This window comes from Prionailurus viverrinus, chromosome E1 (genome assembly GCF_022837055.1).
Source record: "Prionailurus viverrinus isolate Anna chromosome E1, UM_Priviv_1.0, whole genome shotgun sequence".
In the NCBI taxonomy this organism is placed as follows: Eukaryota; Metazoa; Chordata; class Mammalia; order Carnivora; family Felidae; genus Prionailurus; species Prionailurus viverrinus.
In genome coordinates this window covers 1708238-1734599 of record NC_062574.1, presented here as the reverse complement: position 1 = coordinate 1734599, position 26362 = coordinate 1708238, and the positions used below count along the sequence as shown (strand labels likewise).

Sequence of the window (26362 nt, the reverse complement as noted above, 5' to 3'; positions counted from 1 at the left end):
AGACCGAACTTTGCAAATGCAATTTTAAAAATCCCTCCCCCTATTGCAAAATTTGCAGAGTTGGGTGGAAAGCTATGTAAAAGGATGGGGGGGGGGGCGGTGGCAGGGGAAGGTTAGGGTCCGGGCTCGCTCCACTTCGCCTGGAATATAAATCGGACTTTGGTGTCGGGGAAGGGAGTGAGCCCGAGGGAGGAAGGAAAGTGAAAGGAGGAATTGGCGAGCTGCGAATTGGGCGCAACGAAGAGGGTGCGGGGTGCTCAGGGTTAAACGGAACGGCTCCCCCTTCCCCCACCTCCGCCGGAGGGCAGGAGCGGCGGCGGCGGCGCGTGCGCCCGCGCCTGCGCGGGCCGGGCCGGGCCGGGCGGGAGGGCGCGGGGCCGTTGGAGCCAGCGGCCGGCTGCGCGGGCGCGCGGGGAAGCGGGCGGCGGGACCCCCCGCGGAGGCGGGCGGGCCGGGGACGTGTCTCCCGCCGACCGGAGGGGGCGGCGGCGCCGCTGCTCCGTTCGGCTATAGGCAGCTAAGGCGCGCGGGAGCCAAGAGGGATGTGACAAGTACCCAGGCCGTCTTCGGAGCTCAAGGCATCCCCGCGGGGACACCCGTGTCTCTAGCATCAGCCCGAGTGGCACAAGCCGAGCTCCCGGGGATGACCCTCCGCAGGGTCAGCTCCGGTCCCAGGCCTCACCCGCACTCCCCGGGCTCTCCGCCCCCCTCCCCCGGCCGAGCACTTCGCGCCCCCGGCCGCGCCCCTCGACCCGGGGCCACCGAGGTCATCGCGCGCGGGACTGAGGGGCGGGACTACTTTTCAGAGCGGAAGAATACCAAGAGGCCTCACGCTTTGCAACTTTTTCAGTCAGGGGAAAGTCCCTTCCCGTTTGGGCCCCTTGGGTTTTTTCCTTCTTTTCGGTAAAACTTCGGCTGAGAACTTGAGCGCGGCGAGCGCACCCGGCGCCCGGCGCGGAGCGGTGGGCAGGGCCCCGCGGCGGCTCAGGTGGGGCAGCCCCGCGCGCGCCGGGCGCCGAGGGGCTGGGCCGCTTCCGGTGCTGGGGGAGGGGCGTCCCGCTGGTCCTCCCAGGCCTGGGGCGCGCGACCCCGCGCGGCCGCCCCGAGCTCCCGGCACCGACGCCCCCCGAGCCCGTTCCTCGACAGCCGCGCGGCTGAGTCACCGGGAGCTCGGGCGGGGCCGGCGCTCGGGCACGTGGCGGCGCTCCCCGCCCGCCGGCTCCCGACCTCTGCCCCGCCGCACCCCCGACCCCGGGCCGGAAAAATCCCGGGAGGGCGCGGCCGGGGGTGGGGGGAGGGGCGGGTGTGCGCCCCGGCAGACACCCACCTCCTCGCAGGGGCCACCCGTCCTCCCGCCATTCATTTTGTGCACTCCCGGTTAACATCATTCACTGGCGGGCGGGGGCCGCGCCCCTAAGCGCCCGAGGTCGGCCGGGAGAGAGGCTCCCCGTCTGCCAGTCTCCACGCCGGGCGACAAGTGCTGTCCCAGCGCTATCAGTAGGGAGCCGCGCCAACTCTTGGGGGCCCATCTAAATTCGTCTCCCCGCCCCCTCCCCCACCCCCCTCGCCCGCCCGGAGCGGGGAGGGTGGGGTGAGGCCGAAAGAGGCCACAATGAGGACCCTGAGAGGTGAGACTCTCTCGCCTTCCGAGTGGGGGGGGGGTTACACCTCAAAGCTTGCCCACGCCCCCGGCCCCTTCTCCGACCGACGGCAGAGGCGACCAGGCGCCTGCCAAGTGAGCTGAGCATGTGTGGATGTCAATCCTGCAGCCCCTCTTCCAGGCCCCCTCCCCAGCCCTGCAGGGCTCAGGTTACCCTTGGCCTTTGCTAAAGGGCACTGGTTCCTCTTTAACCTTTGCAAAATGGTACGGTAATCCCGGGGAGGGGGAGACCCCCGATCTGAAGGCCCTCCCAAGCCCCTCCCCGGGGCTGGAATTAAAAGTAGGGGTTTGTGTTGAGGGATACAGAGGAAGGAGGGGTCGTCATTGACCTTTGGGAAGGGGGCAGGTGCCCAGGGCCAAAGGCTTCTGATTTAGGCTGTAGTGGGCACTTGGCTGGCAGCCCAGTGCGGAGGAGGGGGGGGGAGGGGGACGAAGAGGGAGAGAGGGGCGGGGCTGGCCGGGGCACAGGGTGGCTCGGGGATAAATGCCCGGCCTGAGAGGGGGTGAGCTGACACTGTCCCAGCTGCCATCCAGACTCGGAGCTCACCCCAGACCCCCAGCGGAGACATCTCAGGTCTGGCGAATCTTGCAGTCCCAGACGATGGGGGGTAGTGAAGGGGGACGGGGGTGCTGGTTTGAGAAAGGGGGGGCTGTGTCAGGTGTGTCTTCCTCCTGGGACCCCCCCCCTCCCGCTGGAGAAAGCTTTGATTGGAAGGGTTGGAGCACGCAGGTTGGGGGTGCCCAGGACCAGGGACTGACGACACCCTGAAGGCTGTGAAGAGAGGCAGGTGGAGGTGGATTGCAAAGGGGAGGGGGAGTTGGGGCCAGGTGGGGAATTTGGGGTCCCCGCGGATTTTGGAGGTGCGGGAAGATGCGAACCAGAACAGCAGAAGAGGGTCTGAGGGCCAGCGGGGCCAGGGAGAGCGCAGTGCTCGAGCGGAAGGCTGAGGGAGCAGGCCTCAGTGCAGCTTTGCGGGGACGGGGGTCCAGGCTGCCCACAATCCAAGCAGTTCTAGGAGGGGCCCCTGGATTCCCAGGTTGGGGGTGGAATAGGAGCTGCCCTGAGTGGGGGAGGGGGCTGCGCCAGCCTTTTCCTCTGTGACCTTTTTGTGGGGTATTTTTAGCTCCAGCACCTGCCTTCTTGGGGTGGGGAAGACTCTTAAAGGGCAAGGGATTTCGGGCTCCTTAAGGGAGATCAACTGTCCACACTAAGTTACACCTCCTGTCCTGCAGCCATGGCCATGCAGAAAATCTTTGCCCGGGAAATCCTGGACTCCAGGGGCAACCCCACCGTAGAGGTGGACCTGCACACAGCCAAGGGTAACACAGGCCCCAACGGGCTCTGCCCACCCCACCCCACCCCTCCCCCGTCCCGCTCCACATCCTCTCCTTTCTGTGGGATCCCCTCCCCCAGGACTTCTCCCCAGGCCTTGTCTCCCAGAGAAGCGGGAACCTCCCCCTGCACTGCCCCCTGCCTCTGGGCTCAGAGAGGACGCCTTGGCCCCTTGGGTGCGGCTGGGACCCCACGTGACCTTCCCATTCAACCCGCCCAGGTCGATTCCGAGCAGCTGTGCCCAGCGGAGCTTCTACGGGCATCTATGAAGCCCTGGAACTGAGAGACGGAGACAAATCCCGCTACCTGGGGAAAGGTGAGGGCGGCCCATCGCTGGAGGCGCCTGTTGTGGGTGGTGGTTTCAGGACTGGGCCCGAAGCCCTTGGGGTGGGGGTGGGGGTGAGGGGGTTAGGGCACTGGAGCCCTCAGGAAGAGGCCTGCTGGCATCAGAGATCTGAACCCCCTTCTCCGGCCTGTCTAGGGGTCCTGAAAGCCGTGGAACACATCAACAAGACCCTAGGCCCCGCTCTGCTGGAAAAGGCAAGAGGGCGCCTGCTTCCCACCGCGCCCCACCCCCAGCTGCCTCTCCCTAAGCCCCCCCTCCTTGGGAGGCATGAGGGGCCCTGCTTGGCCAGCCGTCCTGTCCTGTCCACCCTAAATGCCCGCACTGCCTCCCGCATGTGACCTGTGTTCTCCCCTCTCTGACCTCTCCTTCCAGAAACTAAGCGTTGTGGATCAAGAAAAAGTTGACAAATTTATGATCGAGCTGGATGGGACTGAAAATAAGTGTGAGTCAAGCTCCAGGGGGAGGCAAGGGATGTGGGGGGATGGGAGAGACCCCAGAACTGAGGTCCGGTTAGGTGATCTCTGTGTCCCACATTTCGGGGCACATCGTGGCTGGATGGATCTTTATTCACCGCACAGGCATTTCCTGAGGCCTGCCCTCTGCCGGGCCTGGCGGGCCGTGGACACGGCTGTGAGGCTGACACATTGCCCTGGGGTGGGGGCTCCCAGAGCACCTTGGGCGGCTGGGGAGAGATCTGTTAACGAGCTCTTGACGCCCAGTGGTGTGGGGTTCCAGATTCTTCCTGGGGTGACGCCAGACGCTGGGGGAGAAGCTCTCACTGTCTCTTTGTGCGTGCCTCCTCTAGCCAAGTTTGGGGCCAATGCCATCCTGGGCATATCGCTGGCTGTGTGCAAGGCCGGCGCGGCCGAGAAGGGGGTCCCGCTCTACCGGCACATCGCAGACCTCGCCGGGAACCCGGACTTGGTCCTCCCCGTGCCTGTGAGTGCAGCTGCCCTCGCCGGATGCCACAGTGGCTGAGCCGCCCCGCCCAGGGAGGGGGGCACCAGCTGCCCCTGGAAAGGCCACCTTCCAGACCCAGCGCCAAAGAAACGGTTTCCTGCGGTGGAACGTCTCCAGCCGCGGCCCAGCCCCTCCCTCTTTCCCACAATCCCAGCCTTCCCTTAAGCCTCTGCTGCCTTCCCTTGGCACAACCCTGTGCCTTCGCATTCCAGTGCCAGACTCAGTGAGAGCTCCAGCGTCTAGTCCCAGCCCAGGCCCCCGGAGCAGATCAAGTGCTTCTTCGTGGCGAGGATCTCGGCATTTCTTTCTGTCTCCCCTGATCCTTATTAAACCCAATTTCCTGTTGCTGGAAACCCTTTGAATTTTATCTCGCTAATAACGTTGCCACTTATCGTTAATTAACGGGGCAGCTCTGGAGACAAGCCGCTAGGTTCCTGCCTGTTCACCAGCTGTGTGGTCTCAGGCAAGAGTGTGTCACCGCTCTCTGCCTCGGTCTCCCCATCTGTGAAATGGGGATGATCACAGTGCCTAGTTGATAGGGCTGCTGTGAGCATGAACTGAGCTCACAGAACACGGGGAGCACCGGCTGTGGTAACCACCACGTCAGCGTCACTACCCGGCCCGAAGCGGCCGCACGCTGAGAACGCTGCGTTCCGCTTCTGTAATTTTCAGTGCGAGGTCCTGCAGGTAAGCCGGTGGTATCCCTGTCTTACCGCAACAAGGAAAGAGACCTTGAGGAGCGAAAGTACTCCCCCCCCCTAGAGCACTCAGCGGGTGATCAGGAGAGCCAGGATTCCACCTGGACCCTCCCCATTCCTTCTAGATCCCTCCCAGCCCCTGGCCCGGGGCTGAGCTCCCCCTCCCCCTCACAGGCCTTCAATGTGATCAACGGGGGCTCCCATGCCGGGAACAAGCTGGCCATGCAGGAGTTCATGATCCTGCCCGTGGGAGCCAGCTCCTTCAAGGAGGCCATGCGCATTGGCGCCGAGGTCTACCACCACCTCAAGGGGGTCATCAAGGCCAAGTACGGGAAGGATGCCACCAACGTGGGCGACGAGGGCGGCTTCGCACCCAACATCCTGGAGAATAACGAAGGTCAGTGTGAGCTCTGAGGGGCAGGACCCTGCGTCCCCACAGTGGAGGGGGCCGCAGAGACGGGGCACCCTGGAGCCTCAGGCGCCCTCTTGCCCCTCCCCCAGCCCTGGAGCTGCTGAAGACGGCCATCCAGGCGGCTGGCTACCCAGACAAGGTGGTGATAGGCATGGACGTGGCGGCGTCGGAGTTCTACCGCAACGGGAAGTACGATCTCGACTTCAAGTCTCCCGATGACCCCGCGCGGCACATCACTGGGGAGAAGCTGGGGGAGCTGTACAAGAATTTCATCAAGAACTATCCTGGTGAGACCCCCACGCGTCCTGTGGCTCCTGCCCAAGCCCCTGGCTGTCCTGAGCCCCGTCGAAATCCCCATCCCAACTCTTCTGACCTTCACCCCGGTTCTTCTCCCATCCCCTTCCAGTGGTCTCCATTGAGGACCCCTTTGACCAGGATGACTGGGCCACCTGGACCTCATTCCTCTCGGGGGTTAACATCCAGATCGTGGGGGATGACCTCACGGTCACCAACCCCAAGAGGATCGCCCAGGCTGTTGAGAAGAAGGCCTGCAACTGCCTGCTGCTGAAGGTCAACCAGATTGGCTCCGTGACCGAGTCCATCCAGGCGTGAGTGCCTCCTGGCCCCGGGGGGCCGCGGCCTTCCTCCGCCCCAGCTCTGCTTGGCCAGCCACGTCCGCCTTCCCTGGTTCCCGCCCCGTCCCCACCCTCCTGACCCCGGAGCGTTGCCCAGGTGACCCCGCCGTGTCCTGCCCCCACTCCTCCCTCCTAGATCCTGCCTTCCTTCCCACCAGCACGTCCAGGGCCCAGACTCAGAGTCTAGAGTCGCCCCTTCTCTGCTCCTTCCCCAAGAACTTAGTCATTCCCCTCCCTGCAAAGGGCCTCCTCCCCCAAATGGAAGGGAGAAGCCCCACCGGCCCTTGGTTTTCCCTCTGGGGCCCCGGTCAGTTGGCCTTATCGAGCATGCTCTCTGCCCAGTTGCAAACTGGCCCAGTCCAACGGCTGGGGGGTGATGGTGAGCCACCGCTCCGGGGAGACCGAGGACACGTTCATCGCTGACCTCGTGGTGGGGCTCTGCACGGGACAGGTACTCACGACTCCCAAACGTCTGACCCAAGTTTCCTGGGGGCCCTGGGTTCCCATCCCTGGGTTGGACCGCCACCATGGGAAGCTCCCTCCGGGCCAGGCCGGATCTGGCTTCTCTAGCCTCACACAGTCCTCCAAATTCCCTTTTCTTCCTCAGATCAAGACTGGTGCCCCCTGCCGCTCAGAGCGCCTGGCCAAGTACAACCAGCTCATGAGGTATGGGGGTGCAGTGGGCGCAGGGGGCCTGGACGAGGGGAGCCGAGGGCCGTTGGGTAGGAAGGCACAGCCCTGACTTCACCTGTCTTCTAGGATCGAGGAGGCCCTTGGGAACAAGGCCGTCTTTGCCGGACGCAAGTTCCGTAACCCGAAGGCCAAGTGAGAAACTGGAGGCTCTGAGACCCCACAAGACACCATGGGACAGACCTAGGCCCACAAGCCCCTCCTTGGGAAATAAACGCTGGTGCCAACATAGACACGGTGTGGTCCTTGTGGCGAGTGAGCAGGTGCGGGTCTCTGAGCGGACAGGCGGGGCGGGAAGGGAAGGAAAGACGCATCACCCGCAGGGACCAGAGGGCGGTGGGGGGGGGGGGGGGTCACACTTTGGAAGGAGGCTGGGGAAGGGGGCGCCGTGTACGCAGCCAGAGGGGCACTGAAGGCACGTGGAACCAGCTCCGGGAAGGGAGGGGGGCGGGGCCGAGGGTGTGACCCACCCGAGGGGCAGCTCCGTGGGAGTGAGAGTGTGAAAACTCTCCAGGGAGTGTGCCCCACAGATCGTACCTCTTCGGAACCCCCTCCCCCATCCCCCCCCCCCCCCCCCCCCCCCCCGGCCCTGAGAGCGCCAGTATCTGGCCATCCTTGGTCTACACAAACAGCAGTCACACTAATCAACCTAAAATTCCCTTCCTCCCCAGGACCCCCCTTTCCCTGTTCAGACAAATCAAGACATTGGGTCAAACAGTGTTTACTGAGTGTAAAGTAATCCCAGCCCCGTGGGGAAGAAAATTCCGAGGAGAAAGGAGAATAATACACGTTAAATACCCACCTGTGCATTCACACTCGCACACTCACGCGCAAGCGCACACACACCACTCGAGGGTCCGAGCTCGGACAGTGACAAGTCACATACCCGCCTCCCCGGCCCGGTGCCCGCAGACGGGAGGCGGTGCGGAGGTGGGGCTCCAGGATGGGTCCTAATAGCAGCAGCCTGTCCCCCTGTCCCCGGCCCGCCCCGGTTGCTGGGGCGCCTAGGACGTCGGTGGCAGCTCTTCCCCGCTCTGCCGCAGCCGCTTCTTGGCCCGGATCTCGTTCATGGCCTCTTCGATGGAGCGCGTGTCCCTCTTGTTGGCCACGGGCACTGGGGGGCGAGGAGGGTGGGAGCCCCGTTATCACAGCCTCTCCCCTGCCTGCCGTCCAGCGCTCCCCCACTCCCTTCTGCCCTCCCCAGCCCCGCCGGGGCCTCACCACAGCCATAGGTCTTGTTGGCCTGTAGCATGTGGGCCGCGTCCTTGGCCGCCCCCTTGCCGATGAGGTGGCTGTACTTGTCTTTGTAGTCGCTGGCGGGGCTCACCACCACGGGGCCCTGCTGGGCTGCCTCCTCCTCCTGCCGCTGGGCCAGCTCCTGGGGGTGCAGAGGGAGGCCCGCGCTCAGGGGGCCTGACTCGGGGTGCTGGGCCGCAGGCTCCAGGGCCTGCCCCTCGCGGCTCACCTTCAGCTTGCGCTTCTCCTCGGCTTTCTGGGGGTCCCACTCCTCGCCGCGACGGTAGGACTCCAGCTCTTCATCTGAGGGCGCGAACTCCTAGGGACAGGGGAATGCCGGGGTCAAGGGTCCACAGGCACCCCAGGCTTCTCCCCCGGAGGGGGGAGCGGACACAGGCCGAAGACGAGACAGGGGAGCGCGGAGCTCGGGCCTTTCACCTTCTTGAAGATCATGACGTAGCGACACTCATCATCTTCCCCGAAGGAGAAGGACGTCAGGCCAGCCACCTCCACCACATCGTGTCTGGGAAGGGAGGGCGGAGGGGAGAGTGTGCGGCACCGTGGTGGGGGGGGGGGGGGAGGGGCGGCACCCCCTTCTCACGGGTCCCCGCTGGCCCTTCCCCGCCCAGCCGCCCAGGCCGGGGACACTCACAGGATGCTCCTCTCGATCTTGTTCATCGGCTGAAACTTTTTCTTGATCTGCCGGCTGTCTTGGATGAAATCAGACACCTCTTTCTCCATCTTGGGAGAAGGAGAAGGACGGCATGGGAGGGCCGCTCCGCCCCAGCATCCCTCGCCCTAGCCGGGCCATCGGGCCATCGCCTCCCCACGCCTTTCCCAGCTTCCACGCCGCTGGCTTCCAGGCTCCTCCCCGGAGACATCTGGGGAAACCTGAGTCCTCCACCTTCCAAGTCTAACTTATCCGAGGTCCTCCCTGAAGCTGCCTGTGACACCTCCAACTGTCCTCACCCTTTTACGAAACTCCACCTTCTGTTGTTTTTCTTGTTCCTGTAGCTTCTTCAGGCGGGCGGCCTGCTCTGGGGGCAGAAAGGGCAGCGTGAGGCCAGGGGCGGAGGCACAGGCGGGGAGAGTCCGTCAGGCTGCCAAGGGGACCCGGGCCCGCTGGGAGAGCGGGAGGACTGCTGCCAAGCGTCGGTTCGTACGTTCTCCGTACGTGGCGCTGTGTTAGGTCCCGTGGCACAGACACGGACCGAGCTTTGCCCTGCAAGAGCCCGCCGTGCAGCGGGAACAGCAAGGTCCCGTTTCCCAACCCCGCTGGGGAATCCGATTAACATTTATTTCATGCCCACGACACGCGAGGAACCGGGAGACAGCTGGGGAGGTCAGGAGAGCGGATTCGGGCCTGGCCTTCAAGAGCTTCCTGTCACAGCGTCTACGCAAGAAAGGGGAAATTATTTAACTTCCTATATTTTGTGACACCCCCACTTCTCACTTCTACGGACAGGATGACGCTGGAGGGACAGGCCCCCTCCTCCTCTGGGAGCGCAGGCATCCAAGTCCAAGGTGAGCTGCGAAGGAGCTCCCCCAGCTCAGGTCTCAGCGCCCCCGCCCCTTTCTGGCCACCTCAAATCCCTCACACCCTTGATTCCACTTCCTTGGACCAAATCCCGGCAGCTGTCCCGAGCCGCCTCCCGCTTGCCTGGCCACCCCAGGCCTTTGCACCTGTGCCTCCTTCTGCTTCGAGTGCTTCTCCTCCTCTTGCACACCGAGACCCACCATGAGTCACAGTTGCCGCTTCCTCTGGGCCCAAAGCACATTTGGTTCAGACAGCCACTAGAGCAGGTGCTGAGAACCCACATAATGTCACTTTGTATTTGTCTCTCCGGCCAGACTCTGGGCTGCTGGAGGGCAGGCGCCCTGCTCACCTCCCATCCCATTAGTCTCCGTGGCCCCAGGGCCTGATAGCTCAGGCTAGGCGTTCTTTCTCTCATCCCAGGGGCTTTGCCATCAGTGCATCTTATCTTGACCACTGACAGCTCTCTAACGGGTCCCTCTGCATCTGAGGAAGTGGCATTAAGATTAAGGTTAAGAATGTTGGCCAAGGGGCGCCTGAGGGGTCAGTCGGTTAGGTGCCCGACTTCGGCTCAGGTCATGATCTCAAGGTTCGTGGGTTCGAGCCTTGAGTTGGGTTCTGTGCTGACAGCTCAGAGCCTGGAGCCTACTTCAGATTCTGTCTCCCTCTCTCTCTGCCCCTCTGCCGCTCATGCTCTCTCTCTCAAAAATAAACGTTAAAAAACAAAAAAATGTTGGCAAAAAAAAATCGAGTAGGCTTAACTCCAGTTTAAAGCCAGGTGTAAAGCCCTACCACTTAGTAACCCTGTGACCTCAAGCGAGTACCTAACACTATGCACTTCAGCTTCCTGGTCCACCAACTGCCGCTGGTGAGCCCCGCCTAGGCAGTCAGGGAGAGCACGAATTCCAGTGTCCAGTTCGCACACGTCCCCGATCTCCTCCGAGCTCTGTCCGCTCACCGGGTCAGGGCCCCTGGGTCATTGCCCTCGTGACAATTATTTTGCAAGGTGGCTACCAAACTGCGGGGTGATCATTTCCTGCGCGCTCGGGGCTGCGGGATCCGCGACGGTACCCCAGGATCCCGGCCCCCGCGCGGAGGAGCCCGCCCGCAGGGAGCGGCTCAGGGGCAGGAGCGTCCCTGTCCCTCCAGTCAGTAGCGCGATCCGCCGGCAGCCGGGGGCTGGGAGGCTGACCTCGAGGGAGGGGCGGCGGGGACGCGGCAGGGCAGGTGTTCGGGGAGGGGGCGTAGGGCACCCGAAGGACCCGGCCGCCAATAGGAGGCGCTGGGGGCGGGGTGGGCCCGAGGAAGGTGGGACAAGACTTCGTGGGCAGAGCTCTAAGTGGAGCTGGCCAATAGAGGCGAAGGGGTGGCGGACGGGCGTGCCCTGGACCCAATCGGAATACGGCTGGGGGTTGCCAGGACTCGCAGGCCGGGCACGCCCCCCACCCCACGAACCGCGGGCGGGGCGAGGCGGGCGGGCGGGCGAGGAACGCCCAGGGGCTGGAGGCAGCCAGCCAATCAGAGCACGACAGCGGCGGACGGGCGGGCTCGCCGGCGAATTGGAAACAAGGACTGCGGAAGGCCAGTAGGGAAGAGGCGGGGGCGGCGCTGGGCTTGAGGTAGCCAATCACCGCCCGCTAACAAGAGCGGGCGGGCCGGCAGCCCTTTTAGGGACTCTGGGGGTCTCCGTAGGGGCCTGTGAGGGGGTCTTTCAAGGTTGAGGCGGCGGCAGCGTCCGAAGGGGGGAGAGTGTGGTCCTGAAAACCGGGCGAAGAAAGGCGGTTGCGGATTTGGGGTCCTCACCTCGGGCCTTGCGCCGAGACTCCTGGTCCCCGAGGCTGGGTGGCTTCTCCATGGAGCTCAGGATGGAGCCCAGTAGGTCCGCCATCTTGGGAGTGACTGAGAAGGGGCGGCGCGTCTTAAAGGGAAGGGCGAAATGCCTTTAAGGCCGGAAACACGTCGGAGGCGGAGAGCCCCGCGCCGGCCGCGCCCCGCCCGCTGTCCCCCGCCGCCGAGGCTCCGCCCGCCCGCCCGCGCGGCGCAGACAGAGGCGGGAAGCTGGCTGGTGCAGCGATGTTTAATGGTAACTCGTAGAAACCAAGCCCATGCACAAGTAGAAAGTGCTCGTGGAGCCGGCCGGGGGCCCCCGCCGCGCCGCCCTCCCCCCGGCGCCGTAAATAGACTCTTCACTCTGCTCTGTATGTTACAGTATGTACAGGCCCCTCCCCTCGGGGGCGGGGCGGCCCGGGACGGGGACGCGCGCCGGCATGCGGAGTCGGGCGGGGGCGCGCGGCGGGGGCGGGACCGAGGCGGATACATTCAGAGACGCGTCCAACAAATAAATAAGGCAAGTCGGGAGGGGGCCGGGGCGGGTGCAGGCAGCGGGGAAACGTGGAGCAGGGGCAGGCGGGGCTCCGGAGGTCGCGGCTGAAGATGCGGGGAGGTGGGGCGCGGGCCCGGGGGGGGGTGGGGGTGGGGATGCCGAGAGACGGGGCGCGCCCCAGCGGGGCAGGGCGGGGGCCCCGGGAGGGTTCCGGCCGCCGCTTAGCGGGACAGCGGCCGACGGGGGCTCCCCTCCCGCCGAGGGCCCGGCCTCGGTTAAGACTGCCAGAAGCGGCCCCCGGGGCGGTGAGGAAGGCGGCGCGGCGGTCAGGTGGCCAGTCCGGGCTGGGGGAGCCCTTCCAGCTCCTGGTTCTGCTTCAGTTCCCTCATCCTGCGGGGAGATGGGGAGTGGGTCAGGACGCCGGCCGATGGGAACGGGGCGGGGGGCGGTGGAGGTGGCCGCGGGGAGCGGCCCGGGACGCGGGTACCTGTGCCGGCAGCGCCGCAGGAATCTCATGATCTTCCGGGCTGCCTGGTCCTGCTTCTTGGTGAGAAAGGAGCCCCTGCTGGAAGAAAGGAGCGATGAGCAGACGTGGCCCGCCGGCGCCCCCGCCCCCAGCCCCTGGGCCCTGGCAGGGGAGGCAGGGGAAGGCGGGGAGGGGGTCCGCGGGCCGTACCTGGTGCGGGCGGGCAGGCTGCCTGCGGGCCGGCGGCGGTAGGAGCGGTAGTGCTGCTGGATGAGCACGGCCGCCCGGCGGCTCTGCTGAAACCGCTTCTGCTCATAGTAGCTCCGGAACTTGCTCTGGATCAGGATGGCCGCCTGGGTCATCTTCTTGTACAGCGCAAACTGCAGGGACGGGGAGCGGGGACAGGGGGTGAAATGGAGCACCCTGAGGTTCGCCCCCAAGTTCGGCGGGTGCCGGTCTCTAATCCACACGCTGGTGGAGAGGCCGGCTCGTCAGGGACAAGCGCACACCCAGACCTCATGCCTAATACCTTGAGCGCGATCCAGGTCAGCTTGTGGAGAGAGAAGGGGGTTAGGGCTCCCGCCGCGCTCTGGGCGCTCAGGGGTGGGGCGTGCTTTCAGGGGAGAAAGGGCTCACCTGCTTGTACTTCCGGTAGCAGCGCTGGATCACTGCAGCCGCCACCTCCTGCTGCTCCTTCAGCCTCCGGCCCTGCGAGAACCAAGCCTCAGACTTCCAGCCTGGAGCCCACCGCGTCCCCTGACCTCGGGCTGCTGGGATTCATCTCGCGGGACCCCCGGCCTCTGACCTTGTACTTCCGGAAGGCCGTCTGGATGACTCGAGCCGCCTCGTACAGCTCCCGCTGCTCGTGATCCGACAGCGTTAGCAGGGCGAAGTCGCTCTCCATCTTGCCGCTGGCAGAAGCGGACAGAAACTCTGCCCAGGAAGGGGCGGGAGGGACGGCCAGGCGACCACGCTCGAAGGGCAGTTCGCTGCAGGGACAGGGAGAGGGGGTGTCCTGGGGCCCACCATGAAGCGTGTCCAGCCACAGAGCCCGGAGGGGGACTTGAGAGCCCCTCAGCCGGTACCAGTCTCTTCCTCGGGGGCTGGGGCCCCGGGCCAGAACGGAGCACTGGCTCCAGGGAAGGACCTCCCGCTCCCTGCTTGCCCTGACGAATCTGGACATGCTGTCCTGAGCTGGTCACCTGGGCGGGGCTGAGCTGGGGAAATGGTCCACGTTCTCCAGGTAGCTGGCCAGCCAGGACATGGTCTCGCTGAGCCCCAGGGCCCCTGTCCGCTCCCTCATTGGTGCTCCAGCCTCGGGCAGCCCCGTGAAGTCCTCTCGTTTAATCCGCTCTGGTGTGGCGTCAATGATCTGCTTGGCCAGTGAGATCATGTCCACCTGCACAGAGGAGACGCTCGGTGAGTCGGGAGCAGTCCCAGCCGCCAGACATTCCTGCCCCGCCAAGGCCGTCACCATCGTCCACTTGCTGTCTTGTCATTCCCCTCACCACCAGACAGGCCTCGGGGATGGCTGTCCCTGCTCCCCAGTCCTTCTCGGCCACTATTTACATATGCCTGCCAGGCTCCCACTTGAGTTTATGGCCCTGTGTTGAGACGGCGTGGAAAACGGGACGGGATAGACCTCCTCCGAACAGCGTGGCAGGAGTGGAACAAATGAAGGACCTGCCCTTCCAGGCCAACTGCCCGCTGGCCCCCCTGCCTCATGCCAGCTGACCAACTTGTGCTCCCCACAGGCTCGGCCGTGCCTGCAGCCCCCAGCCCCCTGAGCTCGGTGCCTGCCACCTACCGGACACCCTGCCAGATGGCTCTAGCTGTGAAGCCGGCGCACTGCCAACTTCAAGCATTTTGTGCTTCTAGTACTAGGTACCCAGTTAGTCCGTTGGCCTCTCCGAGATGGGTACCTCCCCAGGTCTTAGCAGAGAAGTGCGCTGCTAGGTTAGAAGATTCATTCCTCTGTTCACTCCCGTCTCAAGACTCGCTTCACTTTTGTCCCGTGCAAGCCTCGTCCCCACCCCAGATCTCTGCCAGACCCGCCAGCTTGTCAGCCTCTGCTCCACACAGCACCCGCTTCCCTCCGTCAGGCTGCTTCCCCCAAAACCTCATCTCTGCACGGACCAGCAGGTAACCTCTCAGCCCAGCTCCAGCTGAGGCTGTTCTCTAGAATTTTTGATCTCTGACACCTCATGACTTCTGAGTCACAAGGTCTGACGGGAGTTAAGCAAAGGGTTGCCTTGCCCGTCCCAAAATAAAGGTAAACGGCCCTTTCCTCCCAAACTGAAGCCAGACTCAGGTTCTGCTTCATGGGATGATCAGCGTCTGCTCAGTCTTGCCACCCCCCCCCCCAACCCCCACCCCGTGCCATTTCTAGCCTTTACCGTCCGTGAGCACGAGCACGAGCAGTATACCGGGATCACGTCCACGGCCAGTGGGCCGTCTGCTTCCTCAGGAGCAGTCCCCCCTTCGGTGGTTGGTCGGAGAGGAGGCGGTGAGGGTGCTGGCCTTTGGGAGTTGGTGGTTTCACAGTCCATGAGGAACAGGGGGGCCTCAGGGGCCCCAGTGGAGAGTTGGCCTGGAACAGTCTCTTCCATCGGAATCTCTGAGGCCGGCAGAGGAGCGGGGGGAGGACTACCGTCCGGGGCGCTCGAATAAGCTGATGTGACAGAGAATGTGCCATCCGACAGCTCTGAGGGCGACGAGACCCCGCTCAGCCCTGCAAGGACAGGGGAGAGGCAAGGGCAGCAGGAGCTCCGTGACCCCTCCCAGATTGTTCTTCCCACCCCCCTCTCCTCTTCCCTGCTCCTCCTCTCGCTCTCCCACCCACAGCCTCTTAGATCGGGGGCGACCCTCACCAGTGTCTGGGCTGGAGGAGGGGGGCGACAGGGCAAGTGGGGGCTCCAGCGAAGCTTCCTGTCTCTGCAGCTCTTCCAGGCAGCGGGCGAGGCGCACGTGGCCCCGGGACTGTGCCACGGACAGGGGCAGCCGGCCCAGTGAGTCGGGAATGCTCAGCGCCTGTCTGTTCCAGCGGAAGAGGAGCACGGCGGCTTCCAGGTGTCCCAGAGCACAGGCCCACATCTGAGGGTGGAGAGCGTGGACGTGAGGCCCGGGGCCCTTCCTCCCCAGGCCGGGCCTTCAGTTCCCAGCTCCACCGGCTCCTTCCCTGCGTCCCTCGACACTTTCCCATGGCCACGCGCCTGGCCCGCGCCGCCCCACGCACGCTCACCAGAGGGGTGCAAGAGAAGTGGTCCACGTTGAGCGGGTCAGCCTCTTGCTCTAAGTCCAGGCTCCCTGTCCCCACGCTCCTGGAGGGTTTGGGACAGGGACACGAGCCCAGTCGGTAAAAGCGGGCAAAGGAACGGGGGAGGAGGGCAGGCTGTCCAGAAGCACCGAGGTCGGTGCGGCAAGACGGTCAGAGACGCATAACGTGAGGGGCTGAGAGTCTGTCACGAGTGCAGATCCTTCCCTCTTGGTGGGGCTCCGGGTCCTCTGGTCCCTCCTCCGTCCCCTGGTACTTCTGCCCCAGTCCCCCTGCCCTGCTCACCGCCACTGGCTCAGGGTCTCGATGAGGCGGGCGTAGCCCTGGGCGGCAGCCAGGTGCAGGAGGCTCATGCCCCGGAAGGGGCTTCCGTGGGCCAGACGTTCAGGACCCCTCCAGGTGGAGCGAGGGATCATGCTCTCTACCAAGACCACCACACGGGCCTCGAACCCGGGTCCCTGGCCTTCGTCCTGCAGTACAGATACCCTTGTGCAGGGACCCGAGCGTCTGGTCCCCTGGCTCAGGATGGCCCTGGCCACCCCACCCCTGTCCTCTCCGCTTCCTGTCCTGCCCTCCCCACACCTCCCGCACCAGCTTTCCTGCCACCCGGAGCTCTCTGGGCCATCCGTGTCCCTGGTTTGGGGTCCTGGGTGTCCCCCACCCCCGGTTAGCTTCCTCCCCCGCAGACGGCTTCTCCCTCTCGGAGCCCAGAGTCCTCTCGCCGTCTGCTTCCTCGGAGACTTGGGCCCCTGCTCTCCTGGCCCCCTCCCCCCACCCTGTTCAGATCAGAAATAGTCTGAAGCCCGTCGTGCCAAGAGGGTGCCCAGAATAGCCACTCCCGCCCCGCGGTGGAGCCGGAGTGGGGTGACGTCAGGGAGGAGGAAGCCGGGGACGGGAGAGCCACACACGAGAGCCATCTCCTCCGGGAAGACCCTCCCGAGCTCCCTCCTCACACAGGTACCTGAATCGGAGGCACGGCAGGACTGCGGCAGGGAGCCTGCCCGGCTGCTGCCAGGTCGGCCATCCGTTTCTCCATCTGCTCCAGCCGCTCCAGGATGGACATCCGGAACTGGTTGTCTGAGGGGCAAGAGGTACGGGAGGAGGCTGAGTGGTGGGTAGGGTCCGGGTGATGCCCCGAGCACAGCTGGGCCTGTCCCAGGCTCTGGGGGTGAAGAGGCAGACTCACGTTCTTTCCTCTCCCCCAGAACGACGGCCCCTCTGCCCCACCCTCCCCGCCCCAAATACGGTCCATCAGGACGCAGGCCTTAAACTGGGGCTTTTAACGCTACCCACTGACCGGGGACCAGAACTGTGTCCTTTGAGACGCAGACATGGCGGGAACGCCCCAACAGCCTGCGGCCCCAAGCCGGCCCAGATCGCACTCACACACACCCCCAGCCTTCTAGACGCACTATTCCGTCAGCTCTCCTTGCCCCAGATGCTACCTCCGTCCCCCATGCTGGGGCTGAAGGACACCGGGCCCCTCTTCTCTCTTATCCGCTGCCCAGAGAGCTCAAGGGCTGTGATTTAAAAAGCACCCCCCCCCTCCTCCCAGTCCCCCGGCAGCTGTCCACAAAGAGGGTGGCAGGGCCGGAAGGTGACAGAGACGGACGGCCACGTCCATTCCTCCTCTTCCTCCCCCACCCTGTGCACAAAGCACACACGCGCGCGCGCACACACCCCAAGCTATATCTGTCCCCTCCCGAGATCACACAAGGACAAGGAGGGGAGGCGGGAGGGGATCGGGGCCGTGGGAAAACATGCACAGAGACACGGTGGAGGTTGAGGAGGTCCCACTTGAGATGCCAGGACGGAAGGGGGACTAAGGAAGAGGTGATGGGGGTGGGGAGTGGAGAATGGACAGAAAGACAAGGGAGGGGGCAGGAGGGTAAACCGGGTGAAGGAGAGGAGAGGAAGGGCGGGAGAGCGGAGGGGCGCACCGAACAAGCAAGAGGAAGGGAAGAAGAGGGGCAAGTCAGGACACTAGTCCAAGGAGCAGGGGGGGGTGGGGGGGGGGTGGAGCCCCACAGGAGAGCCAGGAACACGTAGGCCTGGAGCAGCCACGGCGGAACTCATGAGCAGGCCAGGCTGTGGGGGGAGCGCCCCCAAGAGTGAGGCAGATGGGGGCTGGGGGGCAAGGGCGCTGAGGGAAGGAAGTCCGGGTGGGGGGAGAGGGGCACCTGCAGGACCAGGAGAAGCAGGTGCCACAGGGAAACAGCTGGAAGCCACGGGAGGGATAACCCATAAGGAACACACGTGGGTCTAGACTTGATACACATATGCGTGAGCATGTGCACCTCTGTCCGTGCAAGAAAGTACATTAAAGGCGAATGTCACCAAGTGGTAACATTACAAGCAATTTTCATTTTCTACCGCATGCTTTTCTGTTATTCCTAACTTTCTTACAGCAACCACCTATTTTCATAACTAGAGAGAAAATTAAGGGAGGAAATTAAATCCACATATAGGTACATACATACGCTTGTGGACACCCCACATGCACTGCCCCACACCCTGTCCCTGCTCCCGCCTCTTGGCCTCGCCTGCCTAGAGCCCATCTTTGGGACAGAGGACAGGCCAAGAGCTGGGACAGAGACGGCTCCGAGGTTTCTGGAGAAGAGGAGATTGGGGGGGGGGGGGGGAATGGCTGCTGCATTTAGAGATGACCAATGAAGCAGGGGTTGGGAAAAGGGGGGTAAACTGGGGGCTGGGCGGTGGCCACCGGAGTCCTGAGGGGTTTGGAGCATGTCCTCAAAGGCTGTGGGGCCTGCCAAGGGGTCGGAGGGCTAAGTACTCACCGTCCAGAGACAACCAGTCAAGCTGAGTACTAGGCAGTGACAGGAATCGGCGGGCTCGATACTCAAAGAGCACAGAGGTGGAAAGGGGCCCCTCCCGCCCCGCCACCTGCAAAGACACCAGCCCCACCTCATGGGCTGGGGAGGGCAGGGTCAGCAAGATGGGCTCTCTCCCTGGTTCCTTCTCTGGCCCCCACGTGAAGGCCACACATGATCATTTCATAGCCGGCTCCCCTCCACCCTTAAGTGGCCTTGGTCCTGATGGGGAAGGGACTCCATTCCGTTCATTCAGGAACTTAAAACCTCCTATGGGCCAGAGACACCTGGGACTGCAGACTCTGCAGGGAAGATGCTTCTTATTCAGCACCAAGGCCTGGAAGCTGAGGGTCAGGAGACACCTACGCTTACAAAGAAGTTTGATCCCCCAAGGTCAGAGTCCAGAGGTCGTGAGCCCATGATGAGGCTGGCGGAAAAGATGTAACTGCTCACCAGCAGTGTCTAGTGAGAGCTGTGTCCCAGGCTCTCCGCATCTGTGGCCTCGAGAACGACACCACCAGGCCGGGGTCCCAAGACTAGAGGCCAAAACCACCCCCGATCCCAGCTTCTCTGATCTCTCTTTTCCTTCCATGCAACGCTGAACCAGGCTGTTGCGGGGTGGGGGTGGGGGAACACACTCACAGACGGCAAACCTGTCATCCTGTCACTCTGGTGGCCCTTGAGGTCCCAGTAACGCTGACTGTTGGGTGCACGGTAAGGAGGCAAGGTGGTGGCAGACGGACCACCTCGGTGGAGAGGTTCTGTGTCTGCACTGCCCAGTGGGGGAGCGCTAAGCCACGTGTGGCTACTGAACACTCAAAATGTGGTTCGCGAGAGGCAGGAGCCGAATTTTATATTTTATTTCATTTTAATTAATCTCAGGCACATGTGGCTGGTGGCTACCATACCGGACAGCCCAGATCTAGAAGGCAATGTCCTTCGGTCCAGGACAGGTTGGAGGAGACCAACGCGTCTCCCTTCTCATGCTCCCTGGATTGGGACCAGAGACTGACTCTAACCAAGCCAGAGGGCCTGGATGGACACCGGAGACCCGTCAGGGCAAATGCCTGCCCCCAAAGGAGGGGCGGCCACGGACCCAAGAAAGGAGCGGACCTGCCCGAGGCCACCAGTGAGCCGAGGACTAGATTCCTCAGACCAGAGCCTAGACCTTTTGACACATAAGCCTGGGGAACATCTGCCCGTTGCGGGGACACAGAACTCAGGCTCAAGATCCGACAGGGTCGTTCCCAGCACTTCCTGGAAGCTAACCGCCCAGGTGCTATCCTGCCGTCCCCAGTCCCCGTGCCATCCCTGGTCCCCATACCAGGACAGTAGCAGCGCAAGACGCCAGGCTGGACGAGTGAGCCTGGCACCGCGATGTGATCAAAGACACAGGAGTAATGCTCGGCGGCCTCAGTCCAGGGACCTGTGATGAGCACCTTGACCCCACCCTGCAGAGAGAAGGCCGGGCGCCGTGTGACCGGAACCCTGTGGGGTGCTCACTCGTGCACCCATTCATCGAGGGCACTAGTGCTGCAGGGCGGGGCCCTGTGCTAGATTCCGGGTACACGGACTGGGCGGGCTGCAGCGGGGCGAGGTCAGCTAGCCTGTCCCTCCTCCCGATGCTCCTGCCCAGATCGGGGAACCCACTGCTTCCCTTGCCTGAGGCTCCCACGGTCCTTCCCCTCTGTGGGGCAGCTGAGAGCGAGCGGGACTTCTCCACTGCTGAAGGCAGACTCTGCCATCACACCCCGTCATGTTCTCTCCAGGCCGGGCCGCCCTAGTGCCCTGCCTGTGACACAGTCACCGAGAGGACAAAGTTCCCCAGGCACCTGGGGGACCCACACCACGCCACCTGGCCCGCAGAGGGGGGAAGGCAGGAGGGAGGGCTAACTAGGGAGACAGCGAAAATAGGGTGGGACAAGTGAGCGGTCACACAAACCAAGGGAAACCAAGTGGCGGCGTGGGTAGGAAAAATAGGGGAGCGAGGCCTGAGGCTCACCTCCGGGTAGGACCACTCTGGGGAGAAGTCCGTGATGCTGCTAAGAGCAGGAGAGAGCGGGGCGGCTGGGGCAGGGGCGCCTGGAGCCTCGTCGCTGATGAGCTCTCCCATGAGGTCAGGGAATGACGAGAGACCGAAGGGCTCCAGTTCGCTGGCCCCAGCAGCTCCTCCAAACAAGGCCTCCCCTCTGCCTCCCCTGCCTGCTGGCTCCAAGGGGGCAGGTGAAGGTGGGGGCGAAGGAGGGGGTGAAGGTGCGGGTGGGGCAGCCCCCTGGGCCTTGAGCTCCTCCCCGCTACCGTCATCTTGAATAAAGAAACGGTTTCCTCTTCTCCCACCTGCTCCTGGCGGTGGAGGGGGACCCCGAGCAGCCGCCTGGGGCTCCAGGGCAGCAGCGGGTTCTAGGGCAGGGCAGGGGGTGTGGGCGGCCTCTGCCTCGGGGAAGTCCGGGCTCACCCCCTGGCCCCCTCCGTATGTCTGGCCCCTCTGGGGGCTGTTGAGAAAACGATCGGGGTCGAAAGCAGGGCTGGGAGGAGCTGGTGGGGCAGGGGGCTCGGAACCTACAACTACGGCCAAGCTCACGGAAGGCCTGGGGTCAGCCTGGGGGGCCAAGTGCCTGGTGGGCGTCAAGCCCCCAGTGCGCTGCTCCAGTCCCGTCAGGAGGAGGATTGCAGTGCCTCCTCTGGATGACGCCCCTCGAGAGGTGGGTGGGCTAGGTCTGATCTCTAGGGGTTCCGCAAAGCCTGAGGAAGAGGAGGAAGAGGAGGAGGAAGAAGAAGGGGAAGTATGTGCCTTGGGGAGCTCTGGGGGAAGAGGGGCGATCAGCGGAGGAGGCTCAGGGGGGTGGGGGTGGGAGACAGAGGTCAGGGTTAAAGCTCGGGGCTCCACTTTGGGAGAGATGATGCGGTGTTTCGTGCTGCTGCATTTGTGGGTGAGGCTCCCGGAACCTGCAGCGGAAAAGGGTGGGAGGAGAAAAGGGAAAGGGCACTTCATTCTCCACCTTCCCTTACCGGCAGCCTCCAGGCGTTTCCTGGCCCTTTGCGGGTGTACGAGATGTAATACCGACTGTGGCCACTGGGAGGCAGAAGCGGTGCCCCCTTCTCCCCAAATTAACAGGACTGCAGGAGCCGGCAGAAGAGTAGCTGAGAGAGACTCGTAAAGGCACAGAAACAGGACGAGAGAACAGAACCGAGGCGGTACCGTCTAGGTGTCAACCACCGGGCTGGGGTGGCCCAGAGTTGCTAAGAGTAGGAGACAGAGAAGGAGCCAGGGCTGCTGGAACTCCGGGGAAAGGAGCCCGTGTGCAGCCAGCCGGGAAGGCCTCTGCTCCTCTGGCCCAGCTTTCTGGGACATGCAAAAGACATGCAAATCCTCATGCAAATCCTGGCAGGCCGGGGGAGCCCTCGGCCAGAGGAGGCGCGGCGTGGCCGGGTTGGTGGGGGGGGGGGGGGGGGGGGGGAGCTCCGGGGCCAGGGGTCACTAACCGAGGCCTCCACTGCAGAGGCAGGCGTGGGTTCGGGGTGCGGGCTTGGTCGGGTGGCTGTCCAGGATCTGCTGCACCAGCTGCTCTACGGAGAACTCCTCTGTGCCGTTCCCACAGCTCCACTTGATGCCGTGAACTGTGGGGGTAGGGGTGGGGTGCGGGGAGGGGGTGCCATGGGGCTCGCACACCGTCCCCACAGCGCCCCGCCGGCTTCTCCAAGCGCCTGACACGCTCCGAGGCTTCTGGCCAGCTGCCTCAAAGCAGGTCGGACACGCAGCTCCCGAATGTCCCTCAGCCCCCTCTCTCGGCGTTCCAGGACCTCAGGACATGGCGGGAGTCCGGGTGGCCCCTCGGAAAAGCACCCTCCCGGGCTCCCGGGGCTTCTGGGTGTAGAGGCCCTCGTCCGCACGCCCCCAGCAGCCCCCAGCAGTGCCGCCCTAGCCCCCCGCGGGCCTTACACATGGGCTTCAGCTGCCCCAGCAGCTCCTCCCGGGGCCACTTCAGCCACTCGCGACGGTCGCCGCTGATGGAGCAAAACATGGGGCTGCAGCCCTTTCCGCAGTCCTCCAGAGCTGGGACGTTCAGGTAGTGCACAAGCACGATGTCAGGGTTCTGGGAGCCCAAGGCAGACACACAGCGCCATGGGGTCCATGGGGGGCTCAGCTTCCTCGTCCTGGCCTTCTTCCCGCGTGCCCCCGGCCTCACCGCCCCCCTCCCCCGACGTGTGACTTTCTCCACCCCCTACCCCCCTTCTTCCCAGCCCCCAGCTCCCTGAGCCCCGCGGCCTCACCTGGAGCAGCCAGTAACAGCGCCGATGGAATGTGGGGACGATGGAAGAGTGAACGTAGCAGCCATAGAGACACTGCCAGGAGACAGGCTGGGGTGGGGGGAGGGCTAGTCTGCTCCCCGACTCTTCCTCTGTTCAGTCCCTTTGCAGGAATCCCAACCTTTCCAGCAGCTCCTCTTTCCCCAGCCCACCCCCGCCCCCTGCCCCGGGGGACTCCCCATGCGCCTTCCCAGTCCTAGCACCCAGACGAGGCCCAGACTGGAGGCGGGGGAGGGGCTGTCTGGAGATGGGGAGGCAGGGCGAGAGCACAGCCCAGCAGAGGAGCCGCCGTGACTTGAGCTCAGGGCTTCAGGACACAGGCCCCCGAGGGCATCCAGGAGAAGCGAGGGGCGTGGGCGCTGATGCCCTCCCGGGAGCCTAATCCCAGAGAGCTGGTCGGGGAGGGGGCCGTGGCACGTGAGTGAGAAGGGAAGGGTGGCAGGAGGGAGGGGGACGCGGGTCACCGGGCCCCAGCACGGCTGGGACCGGGCCGAGGACGGATGGCTGGCACCCGGCTCACCTCCATGCCCTGGACTTTCAGCTTCATGTGGTCCTCGCGGGTGGTCTTCCCGTCCTTGCGCTTCTTCCAGAGGTAACCATCCTTCCGGTACTTCACCTTCTTGCGGTTGTAGAGGATAATGGAGCCGTTCTGAGGCCTGGGAAGGGAAGGGTTGGCCCTGCGTTCTGGAAACAGGATCTGGGACCCCCTGCCACTCCCCACCTCACGAACCTCACCTTGTCTTTGGGGCACAGGACAGCCACTCGTCATGCTTCTCAAAGGTGATCAAATAGGACGCAATCTCCTGTAGGACAGGGGGCGCTCAGGTGGGTGTCCCCTCCGCAGAGTCTCAGCCTGGCCTCCCACTCCTGGCCCTCGGCCCCACTCTCTCCTGAGTTCCGGCGGCCAGGGCGGGCTGGCGCCCACGTCTGCTCCCAGCCAGGACCACCACCTCCCGAGAACCCCGGGCTTCATCTCAGACGAGAGTCTAACCTCTCCTTCCCTCCTCTCGATGGGGGCCTTGACCTTGGGGTCAAGTCTGATCTCTTCATCATCAACTCTTCATGCCGCCCTGTTACTTCGCTCTTTCTAAAACCCATCTTCGTGTCTTCTCCTGACTCAAGAAACCTAAATGGCTCGACACGGCCAGGAATTCTGGATTCCTCAGCCCGGCTCCAAGGTTCTCTCAGACCAGGAATCAAGTCACTGCTCTCCCTGTTTACCTATATCCCATCTACCACTCCTACCAGGCCGGTCCATCGACTCTCCTCTGACCGTGCCCTGAGCAGTCAGCTCCCGCGTGTCAGTATCCTATAGGCCAGACGTGCCTAGATCTCCTAGCCACCCCATAGGCCAAATCCCTTCCCACCTCTCCGAAAAGCCCTGCTCGCTGCCCTTAGCTTCCCCACACTTTTAACATCACCACCCACGTACGTTTTTGCCGATGATCCTCGTTTAATGAATTAAGTCAGTGATGATCAAACAGCACAACGTATTGTGTGTGCGGAGTGCAGAAGGGGTGTAACACGAGGGCCGTGCCTCCAGAAAGAGCCAACACCGGTGGCAGTTTTATTAACAGCAGAGGCTCTATGGTCAAATAGACCCCACAAGGTAGACCAGTTGCCTCGTCTACAGCACAGGGATGACAGGGTCTGCCCCACAGAGTCATTCAAGGACTGGATGAGATAACACAGGTCAGCACGGTACTAGGTTTGTAAGGAAGATTTTGTAGGTGGTAACTGTTATTTTTACCCAGGTGGACGTGCCCAGAAGCGAGCTCCTACGAGATACAGGTCTTTACACCTCCTCCGTGACCCGCGAAGAGCTTAGAGCAACACTATGCAATAGGAGCATGGACACAGGAAGACCCCCACTGGCCTTCCTCCAACCCGCCAGGCCTTGCGAGGTCCTCCTCCCCCCAGGCTCCCTGGAGAACCTCATTTGTATTCCAGCGAAGCCGCTCTGGAGGCAGCAGCGGACAGCGAGGAAGACACTCCAGCAGCTTCTTGGGGAGAAAGATCTTCAGGTGGTGGCTGTTCTCTAGAGGGAAGCAGAAGAGAGGGCTTCCGTCAGGGCGGCCTCTGACACCTCTGTGACGGCCCAGGGCAAAAGGGCCGGATCCAAAGCCCTGGGAGCATCTGGAACCAGGACAAGGAGAGCAGGGATCCAAGAACCAAGGGTCACCACGGACTGTGTACTCACCAGCAACCTCGGTGGTGTCCTTGGTATTCATGTTGAGGGCTCCAGGGGGCAAGATCACCCCCGGCCTGAGAGGCCGGGGGGAGGGGGAGTCTGTGCTGGGAAGGCAGAGAACAAGGTCACCGCAGAAGGCCCATATTGACCCAGGATGAGGAGAATAAGGCGGGAGAGGGCTGCGGAGCTGGGTTGCGGTACCCGGGAAAGATGAAGAGGCGAGGGGAAAGGGCTAGACTGAGATGGGAGAGTAGAGCGGAACCGAGCAGAGGGAGACTCCAGACCTCGTGCGAGGAACCAGCAGGAGTGGGGAGACACCCCCTCTCCGACAGAATCATCAGGAAGAGACAAATGGGGTGGGGGAGGGGAGAAGGCTGGAGGGGTGGCGCTTCAGAGGCCCCAGAGTGAGTGAGTGAGTGAGTGTGCGTGTGTGTGTGTGTGTGTGAGGGGGGGCGGGTCTTGTGGAGGCTGGGGCTACAGTGGGGTCAGGGCCTGGGGGTGGGACTCCGGGCACCTGGTCCTTGGAGGATGGTTTGGCAGACGACAGCCTGGACGCTGGGGGCAGGGCGGGAGATCTAAGTCCGCTGGAGAGCTAGGCCTTACAAGACACACCCTGAGTTCCTTCTCGATTTGATATTTGCAAGGGGAAGGGCATATCTGACGACTGATCCTAACCTACGCCCTCTTCTCCAGGTTGGTCAGGGCCCGGGAGGATCCATCCGGGCCAGGTACTCAGACCCCAGCTTCCCTCCCTCGGGACGACCCATCCTCCACTCTGAGGCCGACGGCCCTCCCCACCCCTCCCCCACCAGCTCTCTCCCCAAACGCCTCTGCCTGCCCCCGGCCTCCAGGCCCACCGTACCCCATCTACCACTCGGGCTCCAGCCTGAGCCCCCACCCTCCCGAGGGCACAGATGGAAGCGGGAGGATGCTCTCAGCGCGGGCTCGGGGCTGAGGGCTCCGCCAGATGTCCGGGGCGGAGAGGGGAGGAGGTCGGTCCGCGCCGGCAGAGCTCGGGGCAGCCGGGTCTGGGTAAGGACTCCGCCCCAGGGCGCAGGTGCGCAGTCCGGGCCAGGCAGCCTGCCAGGGTGCGGAGCGGCCCCGGGCGGGGGTCCCCGGAGAAGCCCCGACGTGGGAGGGTCCGCCTCCCGCCCTCACGCAGGGGTGCCCCGGGGACGCCGCGGGACAGAGCCCGGCGGGCGCGGGGCGGCGGGGGCCGGGGCGGGGGCCGGGGCGCGGGGTCCGCCGCGGGGCCCTGCGCGGAGCGGCGCCCCCTGGCGCGGGGAGGAGGACGGGGGCCGGCGCGGGGGCGAGCCGGGCGGAGCGGCGTGCGGGCCCGGGAGCGGCGCCCCCTGGCGCGGGGGCGAAGAGGCGGGCGCGAGGCCCCGGCTCTTACCTCCCGGGGTCCCGCGGGTGACGGCGGCAGCGGCCATTCTCCCCCACACCGACCCCCCCCCGGCGCCCG

General features: G+C 64.1%; 3 protein-coding genes and 1 long non-coding RNA gene across 18 annotated transcripts; 2 read left to right on the top strand and 2 right to left on the bottom strand.

Moving 5' to 3' along the window:
• Positions 1–414: 414 nt before the first annotated feature.
• ENO3 (enolase 3) lies at positions 415–6965 on the top strand. Of its 5 annotated transcripts, none has more exons than XM_047831936.1 (12): positions 415–988; positions 2894–2980; positions 3214–3309; positions 3475–3533; positions 3712–3781; positions 4145–4278; positions 5172–5394; positions 5499–5696; positions 5816–6017; positions 6387–6495; positions 6652–6710; positions 6804–6965. In XM_047831936.1, the coding sequence occupies exons 2-12, from the start codon at positions 2896–2898 to the stop codon at positions 6871–6873; spliced, it is 1305 nt and encodes a 434-aa protein (XP_047687892.1). In that variant the 5' UTR covers positions 415–988; positions 2894–2895; the 3' UTR covers positions 6874–6965. The 5 variants fall into 5 exon arrangements, with proteins under 5 accessions (XP_047687892.1, XP_047687894.1, XP_047687891.1 ...); XM_047831938.1 differs by having other exon boundaries at positions 582–658; XM_047831935.1 differs by lacking the exon at positions 415–988 and adding an exon at positions 1032–1628.
• Positions 6966–7562: 597 nt separating this feature from the next.
• On the bottom strand, positions 7563–11452 carry SPAG7 (sperm associated antigen 7). Its single transcript, XM_047831950.1, has 7 exons — positions 11308–11452; positions 8940–9007; positions 8623–8711; positions 8409–8493; positions 8200–8289; positions 7956–8112; positions 7563–7848 (listed from the first exon to the last, which is right to left on the bottom strand). Exons 1-7 carry the CDS (start codon positions 11390–11392, stop codon positions 7739–7741), a joined length of 684 nt encoding a protein of 227 aa, XP_047687906.1. The 5' UTR covers positions 11393–11452; the 3' UTR covers positions 7563–7738.
• Positions 11453–11474: 22 nt separating this feature from the next.
• On the top strand, positions 11475–15356 carry LOC125151268 (uncharacterized). 4 transcript variants are annotated; one of them, XR_007146710.1, is made up of 3 exons: positions 11475–11587; positions 12952–14435; positions 15234–15356. It is a non-coding gene; the product is annotated as an uncharacterized LOC125151268 (long non-coding RNA). The 4 variants fall into 4 exon arrangements; XR_007146708.1 differs by lacking the exon at positions 11475–11587 and adding an exon at positions 11590–11712; XR_007146707.1 differs by lacking the exon at positions 11475–11587 and adding an exon at positions 11878–11947.
• CAMTA2 (calmodulin binding transcription activator 2) lies at positions 11564–26362 on the bottom strand. Of its 8 annotated transcripts, none has more exons than XM_047831908.1 (22): positions 26294–26362; positions 24907–25001; positions 24641–24744; positions 23442–23509; positions 23227–23362; positions 22671–22757; positions 22339–22492; positions 21882–22016; positions 20401–21344; positions 19723–19849; positions 18366–18500; positions 16529–16644; positions 15853–16037; positions 15535–15613; positions 15164–15386; positions 14720–15024; positions 13496–13692; positions 13099–13282; positions 12930–13001; positions 12504–12673; positions 12315–12392; positions 11564–12217 (listed from the first exon to the last, which is right to left on the bottom strand). In XM_047831908.1, the coding sequence occupies exons 2-22, from the start codon at positions 24935–24937 to the stop codon at positions 12154–12156; spliced, it is 3594 nt and encodes a 1197-aa protein (XP_047687864.1). In that variant the 5' UTR covers positions 24938–25001; positions 26294–26362; the 3' UTR covers positions 11564–12153. The 8 variants fall into 8 exon arrangements, with proteins under 8 accessions (XP_047687864.1, XP_047687858.1, XP_047687859.1 ...); XM_047831902.1 differs by having other exon boundaries at positions 24907–24996; positions 26294–26349; XM_047831903.1 differs by having other exon boundaries at positions 12315–12389; positions 24907–24996; positions 26294–26349.

What these genes read in the sequence shown, in the direction of transcription:
- ENO3 (XM_047831935.1), top strand. An exon ending in GGACCTGCACACAGCCAAGG is followed by an intron (nt 2,981 to 3,213) that starts GTAACACAGGCC and finishes CAACCCGCCCAG; the next exon opens with GTCGATTCCGAGCAGCTGTG. An exon ending in GGATGGGACTGAAAATAAGT is followed by an intron (nt 3,782 to 4,144) that starts GTGAGTCAAGCT and finishes TGCCTCCTCTAG; the next exon opens with CCAAGTTTGGGGCCAATGCC.
- SPAG7 (XM_047831950.1), bottom strand. Translation starts at nt 11,392, where the DNA reads ATGGCGGACCTACTGGGCTCCATCCTGAGCTCCATGGAGAAGCCACCC. An exon ending in AGGTGGAGTTTCGTAAAAGG is followed by an intron (nt 8,712 to 8,939) that starts GTGAGGACAGTT and finishes CCTTCTCCCAAG; the next exon opens with ATGGAGAAAGAGGTGTCTGA. An exon ending in ACGTCATGATCTTCAAGAAG is followed by an intron (nt 8,290 to 8,408) that starts GTGAAAGGCCCG and finishes CCCTGTCCCTAG; the next exon opens with GAGTTCGCGCCCTCAGATGA.
- CAMTA2 (XM_047831902.1), bottom strand. Translation starts at nt 26,330, where the DNA reads ATGGCCGCTGCCGCCGTCACCCGCGGGACCCCGGGAG. An exon ending in CAGAGTGGTCCTACCCGGAG is followed by an intron (nt 19,850 to 20,400) that starts GTGAGCCTCAGG and finishes TTCTCTCTGCAG; the next exon opens with GGTGGGGTCAAGGTGCTCAT. An exon ending in ACTTCTCTTGCACCCCTCTG is followed by an intron (nt 15,387 to 15,534) that starts GTGAGCGTGCGT and finishes CTCCACCCTCAG; the next exon opens with ATGTGGGCCTGTGCTCTGGG.